Raw genomic sequence first — 17,018 nt, 5'->3', positions numbered from 1 at the left:
TTTTGTTGAAACCGATCTAACTGTCTGAGCTGCTTCTTAAATGATCCTCTCTGTCTGAGCAGCTCACTGACAGACACACATGGCAGTTATAGGTCATCCGTTTAAACTGTTAGCGAACCACCACACTTAGCTGTTTAATGACGGTCAGAGAGAGTTTACAGTGTGAGTGAGTCTAGTCAAGCTGTCATACACCCCCAGCTGTTCTCTAATAAAGAACAGATTGAGTTTACACTGTGTGTGTGTGTGTGTGTGTGTGTGTGTGTGTGTGTGTGTGTGTGTGTGTGTGTGTGTGTGTGTGAGTGACTACTTTGCACTGCAGGGTTCACTCTAATGAAGGACAGCTGAACTAAGGCTTAATTTTACAATGTGTCATCAAGCCTAAACTGTGAGCCTACACACAAGCTCACAGTCACACATCTACTCTGTGACTTTTATTCCCCCTTTCTTCTCTGTGATTTGCTCATTCTGTCTTTTTTTCTCCCCATTTCTTTCTCCCACCCTTCCTACATCTTTTGATCTCTTCCCTTCCTCTCTTTCGCCTCTCACCCCCCGTTTCTTTCCCTCCCCTTTTCCTCCCACCATCAGCCCCTCCATAGAAACTAATTTCCCCAGTATCATTACTGTTCTTTATGACCTCGTATAAACTGAGAGCTGTTATTTCGTCTCAGAGGCCTTGGCATAAACCTTAAAGCTGGGGGATTTGCCTATCGTAATGGCTACTAAAATACTTACTTCAATGAACTGCTAATAGATACAGGTCTTTGCTGTGCCAAAATTGCTTGCAGGTCCTGTTTTCCACATGACAAGAGTACTCATATGCTTTTGGGGACTCGCTTCTTAGCGTGTGTGACTTTTTCATTTAGTTCCAGGCTTTAAATGAATTAAACATCCTTGATGTCATGAGGATACATCATAGTTGTAAAGCTGCTTTTTTATCATAGTGCATCTGTGCAATAAAGACTTCAAGTTACTACCTGTAGTATATGATAGCACGTGTTTTTATCCCGTCGTGTTATCTCAGCTTGACTCCCTGGCTTAGTCGGTGCATGCTCACTTATACAGTGTTATTTATTTGTTGGTGGTGGTGTTACTGTGGTTACGAGCTTGATTATCCAGATCAATTTGTTTTAGTTGTGCCACAATTAATTTCTTGTTAACAACAACCCGTGCTTTGACTCCGTCTTGTATTCCGAGCCCACTGGCAGTTCCATTTACGGAAAAACAAAAAAAGACACATTAATGACACCCGTGGATACACATTTTTACAAGGGCAGCTTTTATGATTCTCGGCAATGCTCAACAGACAAATACACACCACAAGAACAAATGAGTAAAAGAGTAAAATAATTTTAATCGAGAAGAATGTATGGAAAAACCCACAAAAAGATACTAATAATCTGATCTTGGGACTTTTTTATTATTAAGACTCCTAATATTCATATTCTTTCACTGAGAAATGCCCTTGGATAGTACTTTTTCACCTGATATTCATTTATCGTTAAGGAAACAGTTTATAGTTGGTGTGTGAATGCCACACAAAGACAGGGAGTAGGAAAAGCATAGTTAGGATAATTTATGTGTGCAGCTACAAATCAGAGAATATAACCTTGTGAGCCTTATTTCACCAGTATTAATAACCTGTTTATCAATGCAGAGGGAAAAAACTGAGCAGAAGTGTGGTTGAACAGATGCAGACAGATGATAGTAAGTGAAGTAAGAAGAAAGAAAAACTAGGACTTTTACTTATGTTTTAAGTCATCTGAAGATGTTCTGAGTATCGTATCCGCTCTGAGAGAGCCCCTCTAAATGTGACCAAAAAATCTTCCTTGTAAAGCATCAAAACCTGGATGACGTTTAAGGGAAGCACTCTTCGGAATTGTTGGCGTTGTAGCGCTCATGCATTTGATGCGTGTGTGAGAAAATTTCCCATCAAAACTGGTTGGTGTGAGATTTGGTCAGGACATAAACAGCTTTTTCAAAGACGGTCTTACATATTTAATAAAGAGTTAGGTTGAAAGGATAAATGGAAAAACAGGAAACCCTCCCGTCCTTCTCATCTGCCACCTCTGTCCCCTCTTTTCAATACATTCCCATCAGCTCTCCCCCATTCCTGCCTGCTACTTTACAATCAACCTAGAAAGCTCAACCAGACCCTCTGCTTATAAGACATCAGACACAGGTCAACAGGTCATCCTTTTAGCGTTCTACCTCTCCCTCCAAACCATCCATCTGGCTATCCTACACATCTTTCATCATCATCCAAGCATCTACAAATCTTAGCTTCACATCCATCTATCATTCCCTTTCCTTCCTTCTCTTTTCTGGTGTGTTTTAGTGGGACGTTATGAGTGGATAGGACATTTCTAGCAGTTTAGATTTAAAGGAAAGAAAAGAACAGATTGAGGGAGGTTGAGAAGGAAAAAGAGGAGGGCAGTCAGTCACAAGAAAATGTGGTATTAGTAGACGGGAGTGTGTGTGTCTATGACTATGCAGGGTTGCCCATCACAGCAGTTGGCCTCTGTAAACTCTGTAATTGAGATGACAAATAGTGAAGCGTTCTTTGGTTTTCTTCAGCAAGTCATATTAGCTATTTTATCTCTTGCTTCCCATTCATGGTCCCCTAGGCCCTGAAATTGAATTTGGCTTTGGGTACGTTCCTGGAGTGACTCCATGCTGGCAGTGAGATTATTTCTTGAGTCTTCTGCGGTAGTCACAGTGACAGGGGTCCTGTGCAGTATTAGAGAGCAAAGGAGTATGTGGGGAATGACAATTTCCAGTTTTATTAGAATGGACAAGCTCATTATTTGGGGGAAAAAAACATCTGGAAATCCAGCACCATACTGGTAATTGCTTTTTCCTGACAAGTCTGTGTTTGCAATTATGTTTAGTAAGTATATTTTCCCACCGCGCAGAAATAAATGTTCAATATGAAAGTAGAAAAAGAGGGAATTCTAAAAACTGATTTTACCACAAACCTGCACCGAAATTACTCTTGTGACTTTTTGTAGCCATTAACAGTTCACATATTCCAAATGTTTCAGGGCATTATTAGCACATGCATGAGTTTTCAATCCTTGTTTCATGACTGAGGATGGATGCACAGATCCAGGGGAGGAAAAAAAAATGTGGGGCCAAATGTGGTCCAAATCCCAGCTGTTTTCCACAAGGGACATTTTTGTATTTCCTTGCTTGTACTGGGATATTAAGACCAGTCATGCATCAGCGATTGGCTCTTTGTCCTCCTCTGGGGCAGATTGTCATTTTTATCTACCAATTGATAACCATGCTTCCTGCTCTGAACCCACCCTCCCAAGAGACCCTTGTATTGCGGATGAAAACAGGAAGACAATTCCATCCCTCAGCGCCTCCATCTCACACACAGCTAGCTAGCAGCCTATTAAACAGTTAGAGAAGAGAGAGTACTGCGTCCCATTTCCACACACCAAAGGCTAGATGTCACTAGCTGTTAGGCTCAGCTGTGGATTTTCATTTGCCTTGGTTGACACTATGATAGCCAAATATAAATAATTTCTGTTAGTTCTCACTGTGAGTAAAGTAGAGGAATCCCCTTTTTCATTTCTAATATTATCAGTTTTTGGTTTTTTCAATTTTTTTATGTGACTTTATTCTTGGTCAGTCTATTAGTTTACCTCCTTTTTTCTTTTGAATGTTGACAAACAGTGTGGCTTTCTGCGTCTTTGTTCCCTCCTTTTTTACTTTTCCTGCCTTTGTAATTAATTGTATTCAGCTGGGCCTTATTACCCTCTTCCTACTGTGTTTCCATTGTGTTTGTTAACCCCTAGTCTGTGTGAGGTTGTTAGGCATAGGATGGGTCTGTTCTTTTTGGTTGTACTTTTTGTTGGATACCAACTTTTATAGTGTGCATGGGCACACGCTGAGGACCCCTCCCAACCCCAAAACAGTGTTAATGAGAGCCAGAGGCCCCAAAGTCCATTTCTGAGAAGGAAAAACCCTTTTTGCATGTGCTTCGATCTGCTATTATGTCTTTGCTCATTGTCCTGTTCGTACTAAATTTATCCACAGTAGATGAGAGCGATTTATTTGAGGTCGATTTTGCACAATGGGAAGTTTGATTTCTGTTTGGCATTTTGCTTGTGGGTGAAATGCAAATATAATCTCATTGTTTGCATTGTAAGTTTGATGAGAGACATACTCACGAGAGAGCAAGTGCTCTGACAACCAATACGGGCAAAATGTTTCTTATATTGTATTTATTTTTCTCTTTAGCAGTGCAATTCAGATTTGGCATTTAAAATACAGCAACAAAAATACTTCAGTGTGCCTTTTTAAACATGTTTGCATCCATCTGCACATGGACAGTAGTGTGATAGTCAGTCAGCGTTTTAGTAGGATCATTTGATTATGTGAGACGATTTGTTTTTGTTGTTTTTCAGGCCACTCGGTTCGTCTGTTGGGTCAGAAGAAAGATGGAGGCCGAAGACTTGGAGGAGCTCGACTGGACCTCCCCAAGATCAGGAAGAACCCTCTCATTGAAATCATCTCCATTAACACCGGGTAGGACACGGAGACACTAACAGAAAACACAGCCTAAAGTGTTTATGTTACAACTGAATACAGTTTTATTGCCTTCCCAGTTTGCTGCATGTGCATGTCGGTGTGCTCTCTCTTTGTGGTTGCTCAGCTACTTGAGCAGCGCATCTCTATGCCTAATTAATAAGGGTATTTTAAATCACTTCACAAGGTGTGCATGCGTGTATGAAATCTGAGTATGTTCATGAACATATATTGGTATTTATCAAGTGGAAATGTAATAGGAGTAAAGTAAAGTAAAATTTTATTTATATAGCACCTTTCAAGATAAAATCACAAAGTGCTTTACAGAGGCAGAAAACGGACATTAAAATCTAAAACAAAACAAAATCAACCAAAAGCGCGTTTAAACAGACAGGTTTTTAACTGCTTTTTAAAAGACATGACTGAGTCTACAGATCTCAAACTCAAAGGGAGTGAGTTCCAGAGTCTGGGAGCCACTGATACAAACGCTCTGTCACCTTTTGTTTTTAACCTTGTATGCGGGACAACCAGCAACCCCTGGTCACAAGATCTCAGGGACCTGCTGGGGTGATAAGAAAGAAGAAGATCACTTAAGTTGGAGCTACACTGTGCAGGGCCCTATAAGTCATGATTATGATCTTAAATTGGACCCTGAACTTGACAGGGAGCCAATGCAGCTGAATCAGCAGGGGAGTGGCGTGCCTAACATGCCTCTCAGTTTTTTCTCAGTGTACTATTACAAAAGCATAATTTTAAAAAACGCATTTTCTCCATCATCGCTGTGATGATCTGCAGGATCTTGCCTTTTAAGTCACTCCTAGTTAATTTAAAAATAGTTTTTCTACATTATATCTAAATTTTGTCAATTTATATACATTTGATAATTAAGTCTTAAATACACAGACTCTGAGACCTACATCCTCTTGCACAGCTGGACTTTATGGGTGAATTTTATGTTGTTTACAGATATGTGTCCTCTAACTCATGCACTATATTCTCAGTAGACTAGTTAAAAAGGGTTATGACAGACTAATTCCTAGTGCTGGACCTCCACTGAGGATAATCCATCAATCATCCGAATGCATGTCTTCCGGGTCTATATATTAATGGCTTGACTCCCAGACCAAGTACTCTTGTACCAAAGCAATAATCCTCTTTATGAGTATAGCATTCTAGGCTTAAATGCACAGTATTTGTTCTTGTACAGATGTGTTCAGGCCCTCCTGCTTTTTAGCTAGCTGTCGAGTAAACAAGCTTAAGCTGTTCCTAAGCACCATTAAGAAGTTGTAGACTTCACATAATCAGCAGTGCATCGTCTCTTTCTTTGAACCTCTTGTGTTTACATTTATTACAGTCAGTGAGGGGGTTGAAGATTTTACTTGAATTACTAGTTTTCTCCTTGAATCTGTTGGACTACTTGCAGCAGCATTCTTATGCTTATTTTCGCACTTAACGTGATAAGATCATGCTTATCATGCTGCTGCTTAAAACTGTATTTGTTTTGTCAGCAAAGGTCTCCCTATATAGTGTCTGCAGTCATTGAAGTCATTATATGTAACATCAGTTTTGGTGTATAACCACTAGCATTGCTGTTGGTGGTAGTAAAATATATAGCCTGTTGTATTCCCTCACTTGCGTGCTTGTACTTCTAGAGCGAAGAGAGTATCATCCTTTACCTCAAAGATGTGTTCAAAGTGATGTTATTATTACACAACATACATGATGATAATGGATGCATACTCCAAGGTTAACTGAGAAGTTGTGGGAGTCTTTCCTGAAGAGCGGGTTGTGTTTCAGATGTTCATAATCTGCAGAGCTCAGTTCCAGAGTAAAGCTTCTTAGACCACAGTTGAGCTGATCCAAGTAGAAAATCTGTACATTTAACTGGTTCGGCCACTGTTTTTCATCTAAATTGACACTTCTGATCGGTGTCAAATTTAGCATGTCCAAATGGCAGGATTTCAATTAAATAAATCGTCTTTTGCAACATCTGCCATCAAGTGTGCACATCAGAGACAGCACTTTTCTGTAATGTTCTAAGTGTTGCTTAAAATTGGTCACCATAGTGCAGCTGGTTTATTCCTGGTTGGTCTGAAAGACACAATATTTGAAGCTGCACGGTTTATTTTTCTTCTTTTTTCAGCACTTTCCTTGCTCTTATATTTTAACATATGTATATAATTTTCAGTAAATAAACCTTAGGCTCTGTCACTTCTTTAGTCACTTCAAAACTTCAGCCTCTTTTTTAAATATCTGTAACTCTTGCTTTGTGTACCTTTGCACTAACGCTTTTGACTGTTTCTGCTGTGTTTGCTTAAGCGGGTCTTTAAACCTGGAGATACAGTGGTGTAAAAAAGTGTTTGCCCCCTTCCCGATTTCCTGTTTGTTTGTTTTTTGTCACACTTAAATGTTTCAGATCATCAAAGAAAATTAAATTTTAGACAAAGATAACAGAAGTAAACACAAAATTCAGTTTGTAAAGGAAGGTATTTAATAATAAGGGAGAATAAATTCAAACCTACATGGCCCTGTGTGAAGAAGTGATCGTTGGAATATGAACAAATGTTTGTGAAGGTTAGATAGAAAGCACTTGCATAGGAAAAGCATAGAAAAAAGCCATGTATGAATTGGTGAATGAGACAAGTTATATAAAGTGCTTTGAGTGCCCAGAGTAGAAAAGCGTAATGCAAGAACTGGTCCATTTACCATTTAAATAGGATCTGCCTGACAAAGTTGAGTAGACCTAAAGATCCTCAAAAGTCAGACATCATGCCGTGATCCAAAGAAATTCAGGAACAAATGAGAAACAAAGTAATTGAGATCTTTCAGTGTGGAAAAGGTTATAAAGCAATTTCTAAAGCTTTGGGACTCGAGCGAACCACAGTGAGAGTCATTATCCACAAATGGCAACAACATGGAACAGTGGTGAAGTTTCCCAGGTGTGACCAGCTGATCAGAACTGCTGAAGCACAACAGTTCTGATCAGCAAGACAGTGATCCAAAACCCACCAGCAAGTCCGCCTCTGAACGGCTTAAGAAAATCAAAATCAAGACTTTGCAGTGGCCTAGTCAAAGTCCTGACCTGAATCTGATTGACATATGGTATGAGGTATGACTTTAAAAAGGCAGTTCATGCTTTACAACCCTGTAATGTGGCTGATTTACAACAATTCTGCAAAGATAAGTGTGCAAATATTCCTCCACAGCACCATAAAAGACTCACTGGCAGTTATTGCAAAAGCTTGATTGCCGTTGCTGCTGCTAAGGTTGGCCCAGCCTTTTATTAGGTTTAGGGGGCAGTTGCTTTTTCACAAACTTTTCCCCCCCTTAATAATAAACACCTTCATTTAGAAACTGCATCTTGTATTTACTTCTGTTATCTTCGTCTAATATTTAAATTTTTTTGATGATCTGAAACATTTACTGTAAGCGTGACAAACACATGAAAAAATAGAAAGGGGGGCAAAGACTTTTCACACCACTGTATATGAATTGTGTTTGTGGCTTTGTGTTGCAGTATGGGTGTGCAGATGTCAGTCTCTTGGAGCCTCCTGCCAGCAGGAGGTCTGTGTCTGATCCAGATGATCTCGCTGTTGTTTTTCAAAGGGTTGGGCTGGCAACAAATAAATCCTCTTGTTTTTAACCAAAACGGCTTCAGTAGAATAGTGGATTATTCAAATATTTGATTGGGTGAATCGACCAAATCTCTTCCAGATAACACTTATGTTACTGAAAATCCAAGCTTAATATGCGCTTTTGTATGAGCTGGTCAGCCACTGCTGTCAGTAATTTGACATGGTCCTCTTAAGGTTAAAGTGTGTGTGTGTGTGTGTGTGTGTGTGTGTGTGTGTGTGTGTGTGTGTGTGTGTGTGTGTGTGTGTGTGTGTGTGTGTGTGCTTGTGTGTGTTTGGGGGTGTAATGGAAAGAAGACAAAATGTGTCCTTTATGTTTTCTAGTTTTGGATGATCAGTCGTAATTATTCCTCTGAGGTCTTGGTGACATCACTGGTGACATTTGTCAGCTGTTAAAACAGAGAAATCCTTGTGTGGGACACACACGCTCACATTCACTTTTTTTTTTAAAATAACCGAAGAGAACACTCAAAACCATTTATGTGTGTGTGTCTTCATTCGTGTAGCTTTTAATGTCTCGAGTTTGTTGCCAATTTGCCTTTTTATATGAACTCGTGGGATGCATTGATTTGAGGGCGCTCTCTTCTATTCTTGCCAAATGTCAAGTAGGTGTCATGCTTCAGGGTGGAGGGCTTCCACAGATCTTTGAAAAGTTGCAAATCTCGTATAAATTTAGGGTTTAAAAACTGAACGTGTCTTAAACCCGGTTGATATCTCCATGCTTTTTTTTTTTTTTGCCATGTCTAAGATATTTTTTCTTAGAATTTTACTAGTGCTATTTTGAATTTTAGAATGGTATCCAACATGTAGTAAATCAAAGCGCCAGATTACAGTTATCTCAAAGTGCTTAGGGCAAAGACACTACAACAATACAGCGAAAACCCCAACAATTAGACGACTCTGAGCTTTAGAACTTTAGATGATCACAGAGTGAAAGGTCAAGTAGTTCATATTTTCAATTTAACAAGCAAACAAACACACCCCCTCCCAAAAGAAGAAGAAATAAATAAATTATTTTGCACATGATAATTTTATCAGAATCAGAATCAGAATCAGAATGGGGTTTATTGCCAAATGTTGAGCAGGTTTACAACATTAGGAAATTGCTGCGGTGCTTCAGTGCAAACATAGTGTCATAAATAGCACTTAAATAGACATGGAAAAAAATAAAAGTAGGGATAAGAATTAAAAGTGCTACGTGGAAAGATATGTGCATGAGATATACATGAGAATAAGAATTATGAGTGCTACGTTGAAAGATATATACATGAGTGCAGGTGGTGATCAGTGCCAAACATGGAATGATGCAGTGAACACAGCGTAGGGTCATGTGTTAGTGGTGGGAACAGTCATATGGTTATTGTTCATGTGTCCAACAGCAGAGGGGAAGAAACTGTTCTTATGGCGAGAGGTTCTGGTGCGAATGGACCGGAGCCTCCTGCCTGAGGGGAGCAGGTCAAACAGACTGTGTCCAGGGTGAGAAGGGTCAGCTGAGATCCGAGCTGCACGCCACAATGTCCTGGAGGTGTACAGGTCCTGCAAAGATGGGAGTCTGCAGCCAATCACCTTCTCAGCAGAGCGCACAACACGCTGCAGTCTCTGTTTGTCCCTGATAGTGGCTCCAGCGTACCACACGGTGATGGAGGAGGTGAGGATGGACTCGATGATTGCAGTGTAGAACTGCATCATCGTCCGTGTTGGCAGGTTGAATTTCTTCAGCTGCCTCAGGAAGTACATCCTCTGCTGGGCTTTCTTGATGACGGAGGTGATGGTGGGCTCCCACTTCAGGTCCTGGGTGATGGTGGTACCCAGGAAGCGGAATGAGTCCACAGAGGTGATGGGGGTGTCAGTCAGGATGATGGGGGGGAGTGGGGCTGTGTGCTTCCTGAAGTCCACAATAATCTCCACTGTCTTCTGGGCATTCAGCACCAGGTTGTTGTGGCTGCACCAGGGTCTTATTCTGGGTCTCGTAGATGAACCTAGGGAACCATCCTCTTTGCTTTATTATTGCTAATCCTACCAAAAGCCTGGCACAGTGACTCACCTGGGAGTACCTATGAAAATGTAATTTTGTGTTCAGATTGATTCACAATATTAGTTTCATTAAGTTGCATATTAATTTCATTTGCTCCTGTTAAATCCACATTAGATTGGCTTTCTGCCCCCACCAAGTTAATTTCATCTCATCAGAATACATTCACCGTAGTCTAGCTAGGCCATACGTAGCCTCGGCTTTGTATTAAAGAAACATTGTTAGATTTCTTCTTGGCCAGTAGCACAGTTACTTTTAGTTGTCTTTACTAGCTACATAAATGAACAACAGTCCTGGATTGTACTTTGAAAGGGCCACCATGTTCCTGTGATATTGATCCTTATATCATTTGTAGGTTTATTTTAGTAAGTAAGTGAGCAAAATGTATTTATATAGCACATTTCACAGATAAAAATCACAAAGTGCTTCACAATAAAAAAAGAAATACAAAAAAAAATAATATAAAAAAACAGTGAAGAAATTAATTATTTTAGTCCTTTATTTATCCAGGTAAAAATATCTCATTGAGATTAAAAATCTCATTTCCAAGCGAGACCTGGCATCATGGCAACAAAATTAAAATCAAAAGCTCGTTTCTATAAAAATGTCTTCAGCTGCTTTTTAAAGGAGTCAGTGGAGTCTAGACGGCGTAAAGACAACGGCAGGGAGTTCCACAGCCTTGGTGCCAGTGCCCGAAAAGCCCGATCCCCACGTGTTCGGGATGAAGCATGAGGTTTTAACAGTTCAGAGATATACTGGGGAGCTTCACTGTGCAGAGCTCTAGAAGTTATAATTAAAATTTACCAATGAAGAGAAGCCAAAACTGGAGTAATGTGTGACCTCTTGTTTGTGCCAGTTAAAAGTCTTGCCGCGGCATTCTGTAGAGTTCGAAGGCGATCCAGAGCTGATTTGTTGAGACAAATAGGGAGTATATACAGCAAAAAGAGAATCGGACCTAAAACAGATCCTTGAGGTACCCCAGAAGGCAGAACTGATGATTCAGACAACACATGATTCATACACACAGTAAAAGAACTCGCAGATAGATATGACATAAACCATTTTAAAACAACACCAGTTATCCCAAACAAGTCCTTCAGCCTATTTATCAGAGGTGAGATCCAGCATAACCAGAATGGTGTACTCTCCAGAGTCTGCTGCCATCAGAATGTCACTAGACACTTTAAGCAAATCTTTTTCAGTGGAGTGCAATTTGCGGAAACGAGACTGGAAAATGTCCAGAACATTGTTCTTCTCCAAAAAGTTGTTAAGTTGTTCTCCAACTGTTTTTTCCAAGATCTTTGACACCAATGGTGATTTTGATATTGGCCTGTAACTGCTGGGAAGAGATGGGTCCAAATTTGGTTTCTTTAATATTGGTTCAACAATAGCTTGTTTAAAATAGCTGGGAATTTTAATTTGGTTTCATTTTGCTTCCGATTTTGGATTTGAGTTGGATTCACTTTCACACTTCCAAACATTGGGAGTCATATATATTATGCGTGTTGTATTGCAAATATACACTCACTGGCCACTTTTGCTGTGACTTGTTAGTAGTGGGTTGGGCCCCTTTCTGCTTTCAGGGTTGCCTTAATTATTCATAACATAGATTCAAGCAAGTGCTGAAAAGATTCCTCAGAGATTTTGGTCCATATCGACGTGATGGCGTCTCACAGTTGCTGCACATTCATGATGTGAGTTTTCCGTTCCACCACATCCCGAAAGTGCTGATGGAAGCAGCCATCAGAAGATGGGTACATTGTGGTCATAGGGGGATGATGGACATGGTCAGCAACAATACTCACTCAAGTTGTAGCATTTAAATAATGCTTAATTTATACTAATGGGCCCAATGTATGAAGGGAAAATATCCCCCAAACCGTTACACCACTTTATTACCTCATAAGGTAAGACGGACCGTGCTTTCATGATGTTGATGTTCAATTCTGACTGTACCATCTTAATGTTGCAGCAGAAGAGACTCATTGGACTCGATAACATTTTTCTAGTCTTCTGTTGTCCAGTTTTTGGTGAGCATGTGTGAATTATAGCCTCACCTTCCTGTTCTGAGCTGAGTGGCTCTTGGTCTTATACTGCTGGAGCCATCATCATGCACAATATATCCAAACATCTGCTTGAATCTTCTGTGCTTTCAGAGATGCTGTTCTGCATACCTTAGTTCTAAAAGTATACCGTTGTTCTAATGAGCGCTTATTTCCCTATCGGCTCAAACATTCAGTCTATTCTCCTCTGATTTCTGACATCAATGAGGTATTTTCACTCAGAGAACTGATACTAACTGGATATTTTCTCTTTGTTGGACCATTCTCTGTAAGCTTTAGAGGTGGTACAGAAATGGATAATCCCAGAAAATGAGAAAATCATAGTGTCATCTGCCTCTTATTCCATGTAATTCAAACCTTGAGAACTTGGATGTTTATCAACCTAGGCTTTTTCACACCTTGTGGATACATTGAATAGTCAGTGAGAGTGGTGAAGCAATGGAGGCAATAGATGTGGGAATGGGATGAAGAGTTTTTGAATAAGATCTTGTTGCTTTGAAAACCACGCTCCTTATATTTTTGATGTTGACTTCATGTTGTTGCTTGTGCTCTTTATTTGGTATAATTTTTCCTCCTCATTATTTGTTTTTGGATTGTTTTACATGGATTGAAAATCCGACGGCGATTGTTTTTGGATTTTTAAACACTATTTGAAATATAGTGGCCAACTTAATTGTGAGTGTTTTATGTGAGGTGTATTTTCAAATATTTTTATGATTTTAATATGTGATCGTTCAACGATACATCGAAGGGCTGAAAAATGCAAAGTGTTTGGAATAAACTTTGTATATAATGAAAAATCTCCCTGAAAAAAGGGAAACGAACAAAAAAGAACAGGCAAATAAACAAGACATTGGGATTGGGTGTCAAATTCTGATTAAACATTGGGGACGTGTGTGTGTGTGTGTGTGTGTGTGTGTGTGTGTGTGTGTGTGTGTGTGTGTGTGTGTGTGTGTGTGTGTGTGTGTGTGTGTGTGTGTGTGTGTGTGTGTGTGTGTGTGTGTGTGTGTGTGTGTGTGTGTTCAAAACCCTTTTGTGAGCAAGTTCAGATGTGGTGCTTCAGTGTCATAAACAGGAATTTACAACCACTTGCACAGAATGGGTCATTAAGTGTGTGTGTGTCTTGCTGTGTCTGTATCAACCTTTGCCATTAGATTCCAGGCGTAAAAAAAGTCCTTTGTTCCGCTGTTACAGCTCATTACGTTTCATTAGCTGTCTCTTCCCCGTTCTCTGTTTAGTTGCATTTCAGGCAGTTCTCTCTGTCATTGAGATTGCAGCGTGTTAAAGTCAGGTGCACATGATCCCGTCTTCTAACCTCTAACCAATAACTAACTGTATTGTTGCTCCCAGCAGACCAGTAGGTGGACAGGATGGTATCAGAATAGGCAGCAAGACTAGGCTGTGTTTCAAATGTGTTTCAAAGCTCTCTGAAACACATTTGAAGAATTGCCCGAAGGCCGACTGCACTGTGACGACTGAGCGCTGTGCTGGCTTTTCGTCCTTTGCAACAAATAGTTTGAAGTTGAACTGCTAATATCAAGAGGTATCAAAAAACTTTGAAACAAAATATTCCAATGGAATGATGGTGCATTTTTTTTAATTTATAGATCTCAATTAAAATAAATATTAATGCAAAAATATACCGTTGGATGCCCGCATATTAGGTTTACAATAGGTTTCAAATAGATCGGAGGATCAGAAAATTGAGTGCATGATAAATTTCAGTGCTCTTTGTTTTTGTTACAGGAGAGTAAACATTTCTTCCTCTTGTAGCTGCTGCTCTTCTCAGTCCAGGGACTATAATGGATAACCTTGGAACTTGTACACCAATTTATTCTCTCTCCTTTGTTCACGGTTTTCTATCCTGTCCCTGATTTCTCTCTTTTTTTCTTCTTTTCACCTCGTGACATTAATAGTAATGTTCTTATCTACTTAACAGAAAGCTAATTTATCTTCCCATTACTGTGTTGAATATCGCATGAATCCATTGTTAGGGATTTGAATGGATGATTAAAACGTTTCACGTGACGGCTTTAGATGCTTTATTTGTATTTGGCTTTAATAATCTCAAGAAAAAAACAGTTTATTTTTTCTATTTTGTTATCTGCTGTTTTCATTTATGTATTTATATAGTCAACCACAATCAGTGTAGCAAAATACACCTACGCTATGCACACAGACACAATGTAAACAAAGCCAGATGAGCATGTAAAAAAATGTATGTATGAGTGCATTGTGAACATATTTGTGTTATCCGGGAGGCCCCCTATGTGTTAGCCTCCTTGTTTCCTGTGATTTGTGTCCCCTCTCCGAGCCGACACAGTGGAATAATAGGCCTTATCAACTTTAGTGCTGACCTTCACGTAGATTTGTGTTAACCATTGTGTCTAAGGTGTATTGCACAACACTTTAGCCAGCTGAGAGTGGGGTAAATTTGGGGTCACTAATGTCTTGGTGCACAGAAAATCAATTAGCCTTAGAGCAGGGTTAGGACTCAGATGTTAAGCTGCAGATACAACATCACTTTATGACTCCTGTTTTTTTGACATTACGTATCCCTGAGTAACAAGGACGGATCAGAATGAAGGTCTAAATGCTTTAGTCAAAACTAAACAAGGGAAGAAACTACAGGCAGTCCTCAGATGCTTTCATCCCACAGTTTGACACACTCAGACCCTGCCGTTTTTAAGAGCACCTGGGTATCGTAGTCCTTGATCTGCTGTGTGCGAGTTGGAAGGCCACCCTAACAGAAGCTGCTGCAGGTGGAGACTTGATTTAAGTGTAGTTTTTTATTTTATCTTTGGAAGGTTTGTTAAGGTTGGAGGATATTGGAGGCTGGATTGAGATGGTCCACTGGCCAGTTCTGAACTCATGCATGTCAGCTAGCAACAACAAACAATGCACGCTACTTGAAACAAAAAAGCTGCATACAGGTGCTGGATGGCAGGTGTTTCTTATTTAAACAGAAAGCGATGTGAATTTTATTCTGTGGTTTAATTTGTCTGCTTGTGTCTCAATGTTGTTTCAGTTAGGGCTGTTCGATATAACGATATATATCGGATGACGATATAAAAACGTCTATCGTTTCATTTTACGCTATCGTTTGTTTTGTTGTGTCGCAAAATGAACTGTTTACGGCAATATTTTTTCATGGTTTTGATGGTCCCTGTAGTGGCTATATTCATTTCTTAAAGTTCTCTCTTTCTCTTATATTTAATATAACCACACTACAGACGGACAAGCGCCTGTTTTTATGCGTTGTCGTTAGCAACAACGACGGTAAAACCATTGCGTGTCCGCTTGTTTATTTTCCACAAACCTTTCACAATAAAGCTCAAGATCCTGTTGAGACTTTTCAAAATAAACTGAATCACGTGAAAGAGGATGCAGAGTATCTACGGATGAGAAGCAAAAAAGAGCCGTCAGGTGCTAAAAAATAAACCTTAGACTCAAACGTTAGAACAGGCTTTTCCCCGCAGCACGCCGTGTAATAAATACTCAAAAAGAAACGGCGGCTGTTACAACTTATGTCTAAAAATGTATCGTTTCATGCATCTGTTAAAACACTCGACTCCAGCTACATGACGCCCAGCTGGAACCACTTCCTGCAAGTCAAGCTGCCCGAGATTCACAGAATTTACAGAAAATGTTACATTTTTGTGATTTATATCGTTATCGGATGATAGAATTCTTATATCGGGATATGAGATTTTGGTCATATCGCACAGCCCTAGCTTCAGTGAAATTTGTGCAAAAGTTTTTGAGCATGTGCTGCCCGTCTTAATATTTCAGTATTAAGAATATTGCCTCCCCAGTAAATATTAAAGTGTCAAGCAAATAACATCACAAAATTTGGAGAAAGCCCTTTTTTTCATATTTAGAAGTTATATTAGCCTCTATGTCTGATAGGATTACTTTTAAATTCGTCTTCAGTAATCATTTTAATTCCAGTCTGCTCAAAATGGTCATTTCTGTCATTAAATTTCGCCATCAGTAGTGTGTCGCTGTGATCGGTCTTCTGAAAAACAACGCAAAAAAACAGCTTTTGTGCTTATGTGTATTTTTAACTCTTAGTTCTCAGTTCGCTTTTCTAATTTTGACTTTGAATAATCATGCTGGTCCTATTCCAAGAAAAGAAATGACAGTCATCGGTATGTGATTGGCGTGTTTCACTTTCAGAGCTTCCTCCGTGCTTGGATTCTTTTCTTAGTCCTCTTAACCGTTTCTCTTTGCAGATCAATCAATGTCATTATGATTGATTTATGTATTTATATGGCACATTCCTTGACTAAGCAAGGTAAAAAGTCAGAGCAAAACTCATTGAGTGCGCACTTTATAGAGGGTGTCACTTGGGAATAGCATAATCGAAAGATTCCTGGTGCGATCCTGGGAGAAGACACGAATCCCTGTGGGGTTGGATCAGGTGGGGCATCCGGCATAAGGCAAACATTATTATTTTTATTAAATGTTTTTTTGTATTTATTTGTTCCCTATAGGCACTTAAGAATGCTAATGTTACAAAAGGAATACAGGTGTTGGTGTTATAGAAAAGTATCTGCTTTAAAGGGGAGTGTCACACAAGAAGAAAAGATGGAGAGATGCAAACTCATTAGCAAAGTTATTCGATAACTTAAAAAGACTTATGTTTTGTAATTTCAGTTTCATAGCAACAGCATGGAAGTCAATGGGACTCGAGATCAACGTCTCTTTTTCCTTCTCCTATACATCATTTTTTTTACCTAATAATCAAAGCAG

General features: G+C 39.5%; 1 protein-coding gene across 2 annotated transcripts in view; it reads left to right on the top strand.

Moving 5' to 3' along the window:
- The window catches only part of cdkal1 (CDK5 regulatory subunit associated protein 1-like 1), a 259,083-nt gene that overhangs the window by 82,608 nt on the left and 159,457 nt on the right, over positions 1-17,018 (top strand). For both annotated transcript variants that reach the window (XM_086310824.1, XM_086310823.1), the window contains exon 7: positions 4,416-4,536. In XM_086310824.1, the coding sequence (XP_086166950.1) occupies positions 4,416-4,536 (121 nt within the window). The remainder of the gene's footprint in view (positions 1-4,415; positions 4,537-17,018) is intronic.

The sequence above is a fragment of the Aulonocara sp. 'chitande type north' Nkhata Bay genome, linkage group LG11 (genome assembly GCF_057382095.1).
Source record: "Aulonocara sp. 'chitande type north' Nkhata Bay isolate Kocher_YH1m ecotype deep benthic linkage group LG11, A_spYH_male_GT1.1, whole genome shotgun sequence".
In the NCBI taxonomy this organism is placed as follows: Eukaryota; Metazoa; Chordata; class Actinopteri; order Cichliformes; family Cichlidae; genus Aulonocara; species Aulonocara sp. 'chitande type north' Nkhata Bay.
This window is presented reverse-complemented; position numbering and strand designations above follow the sequence as displayed.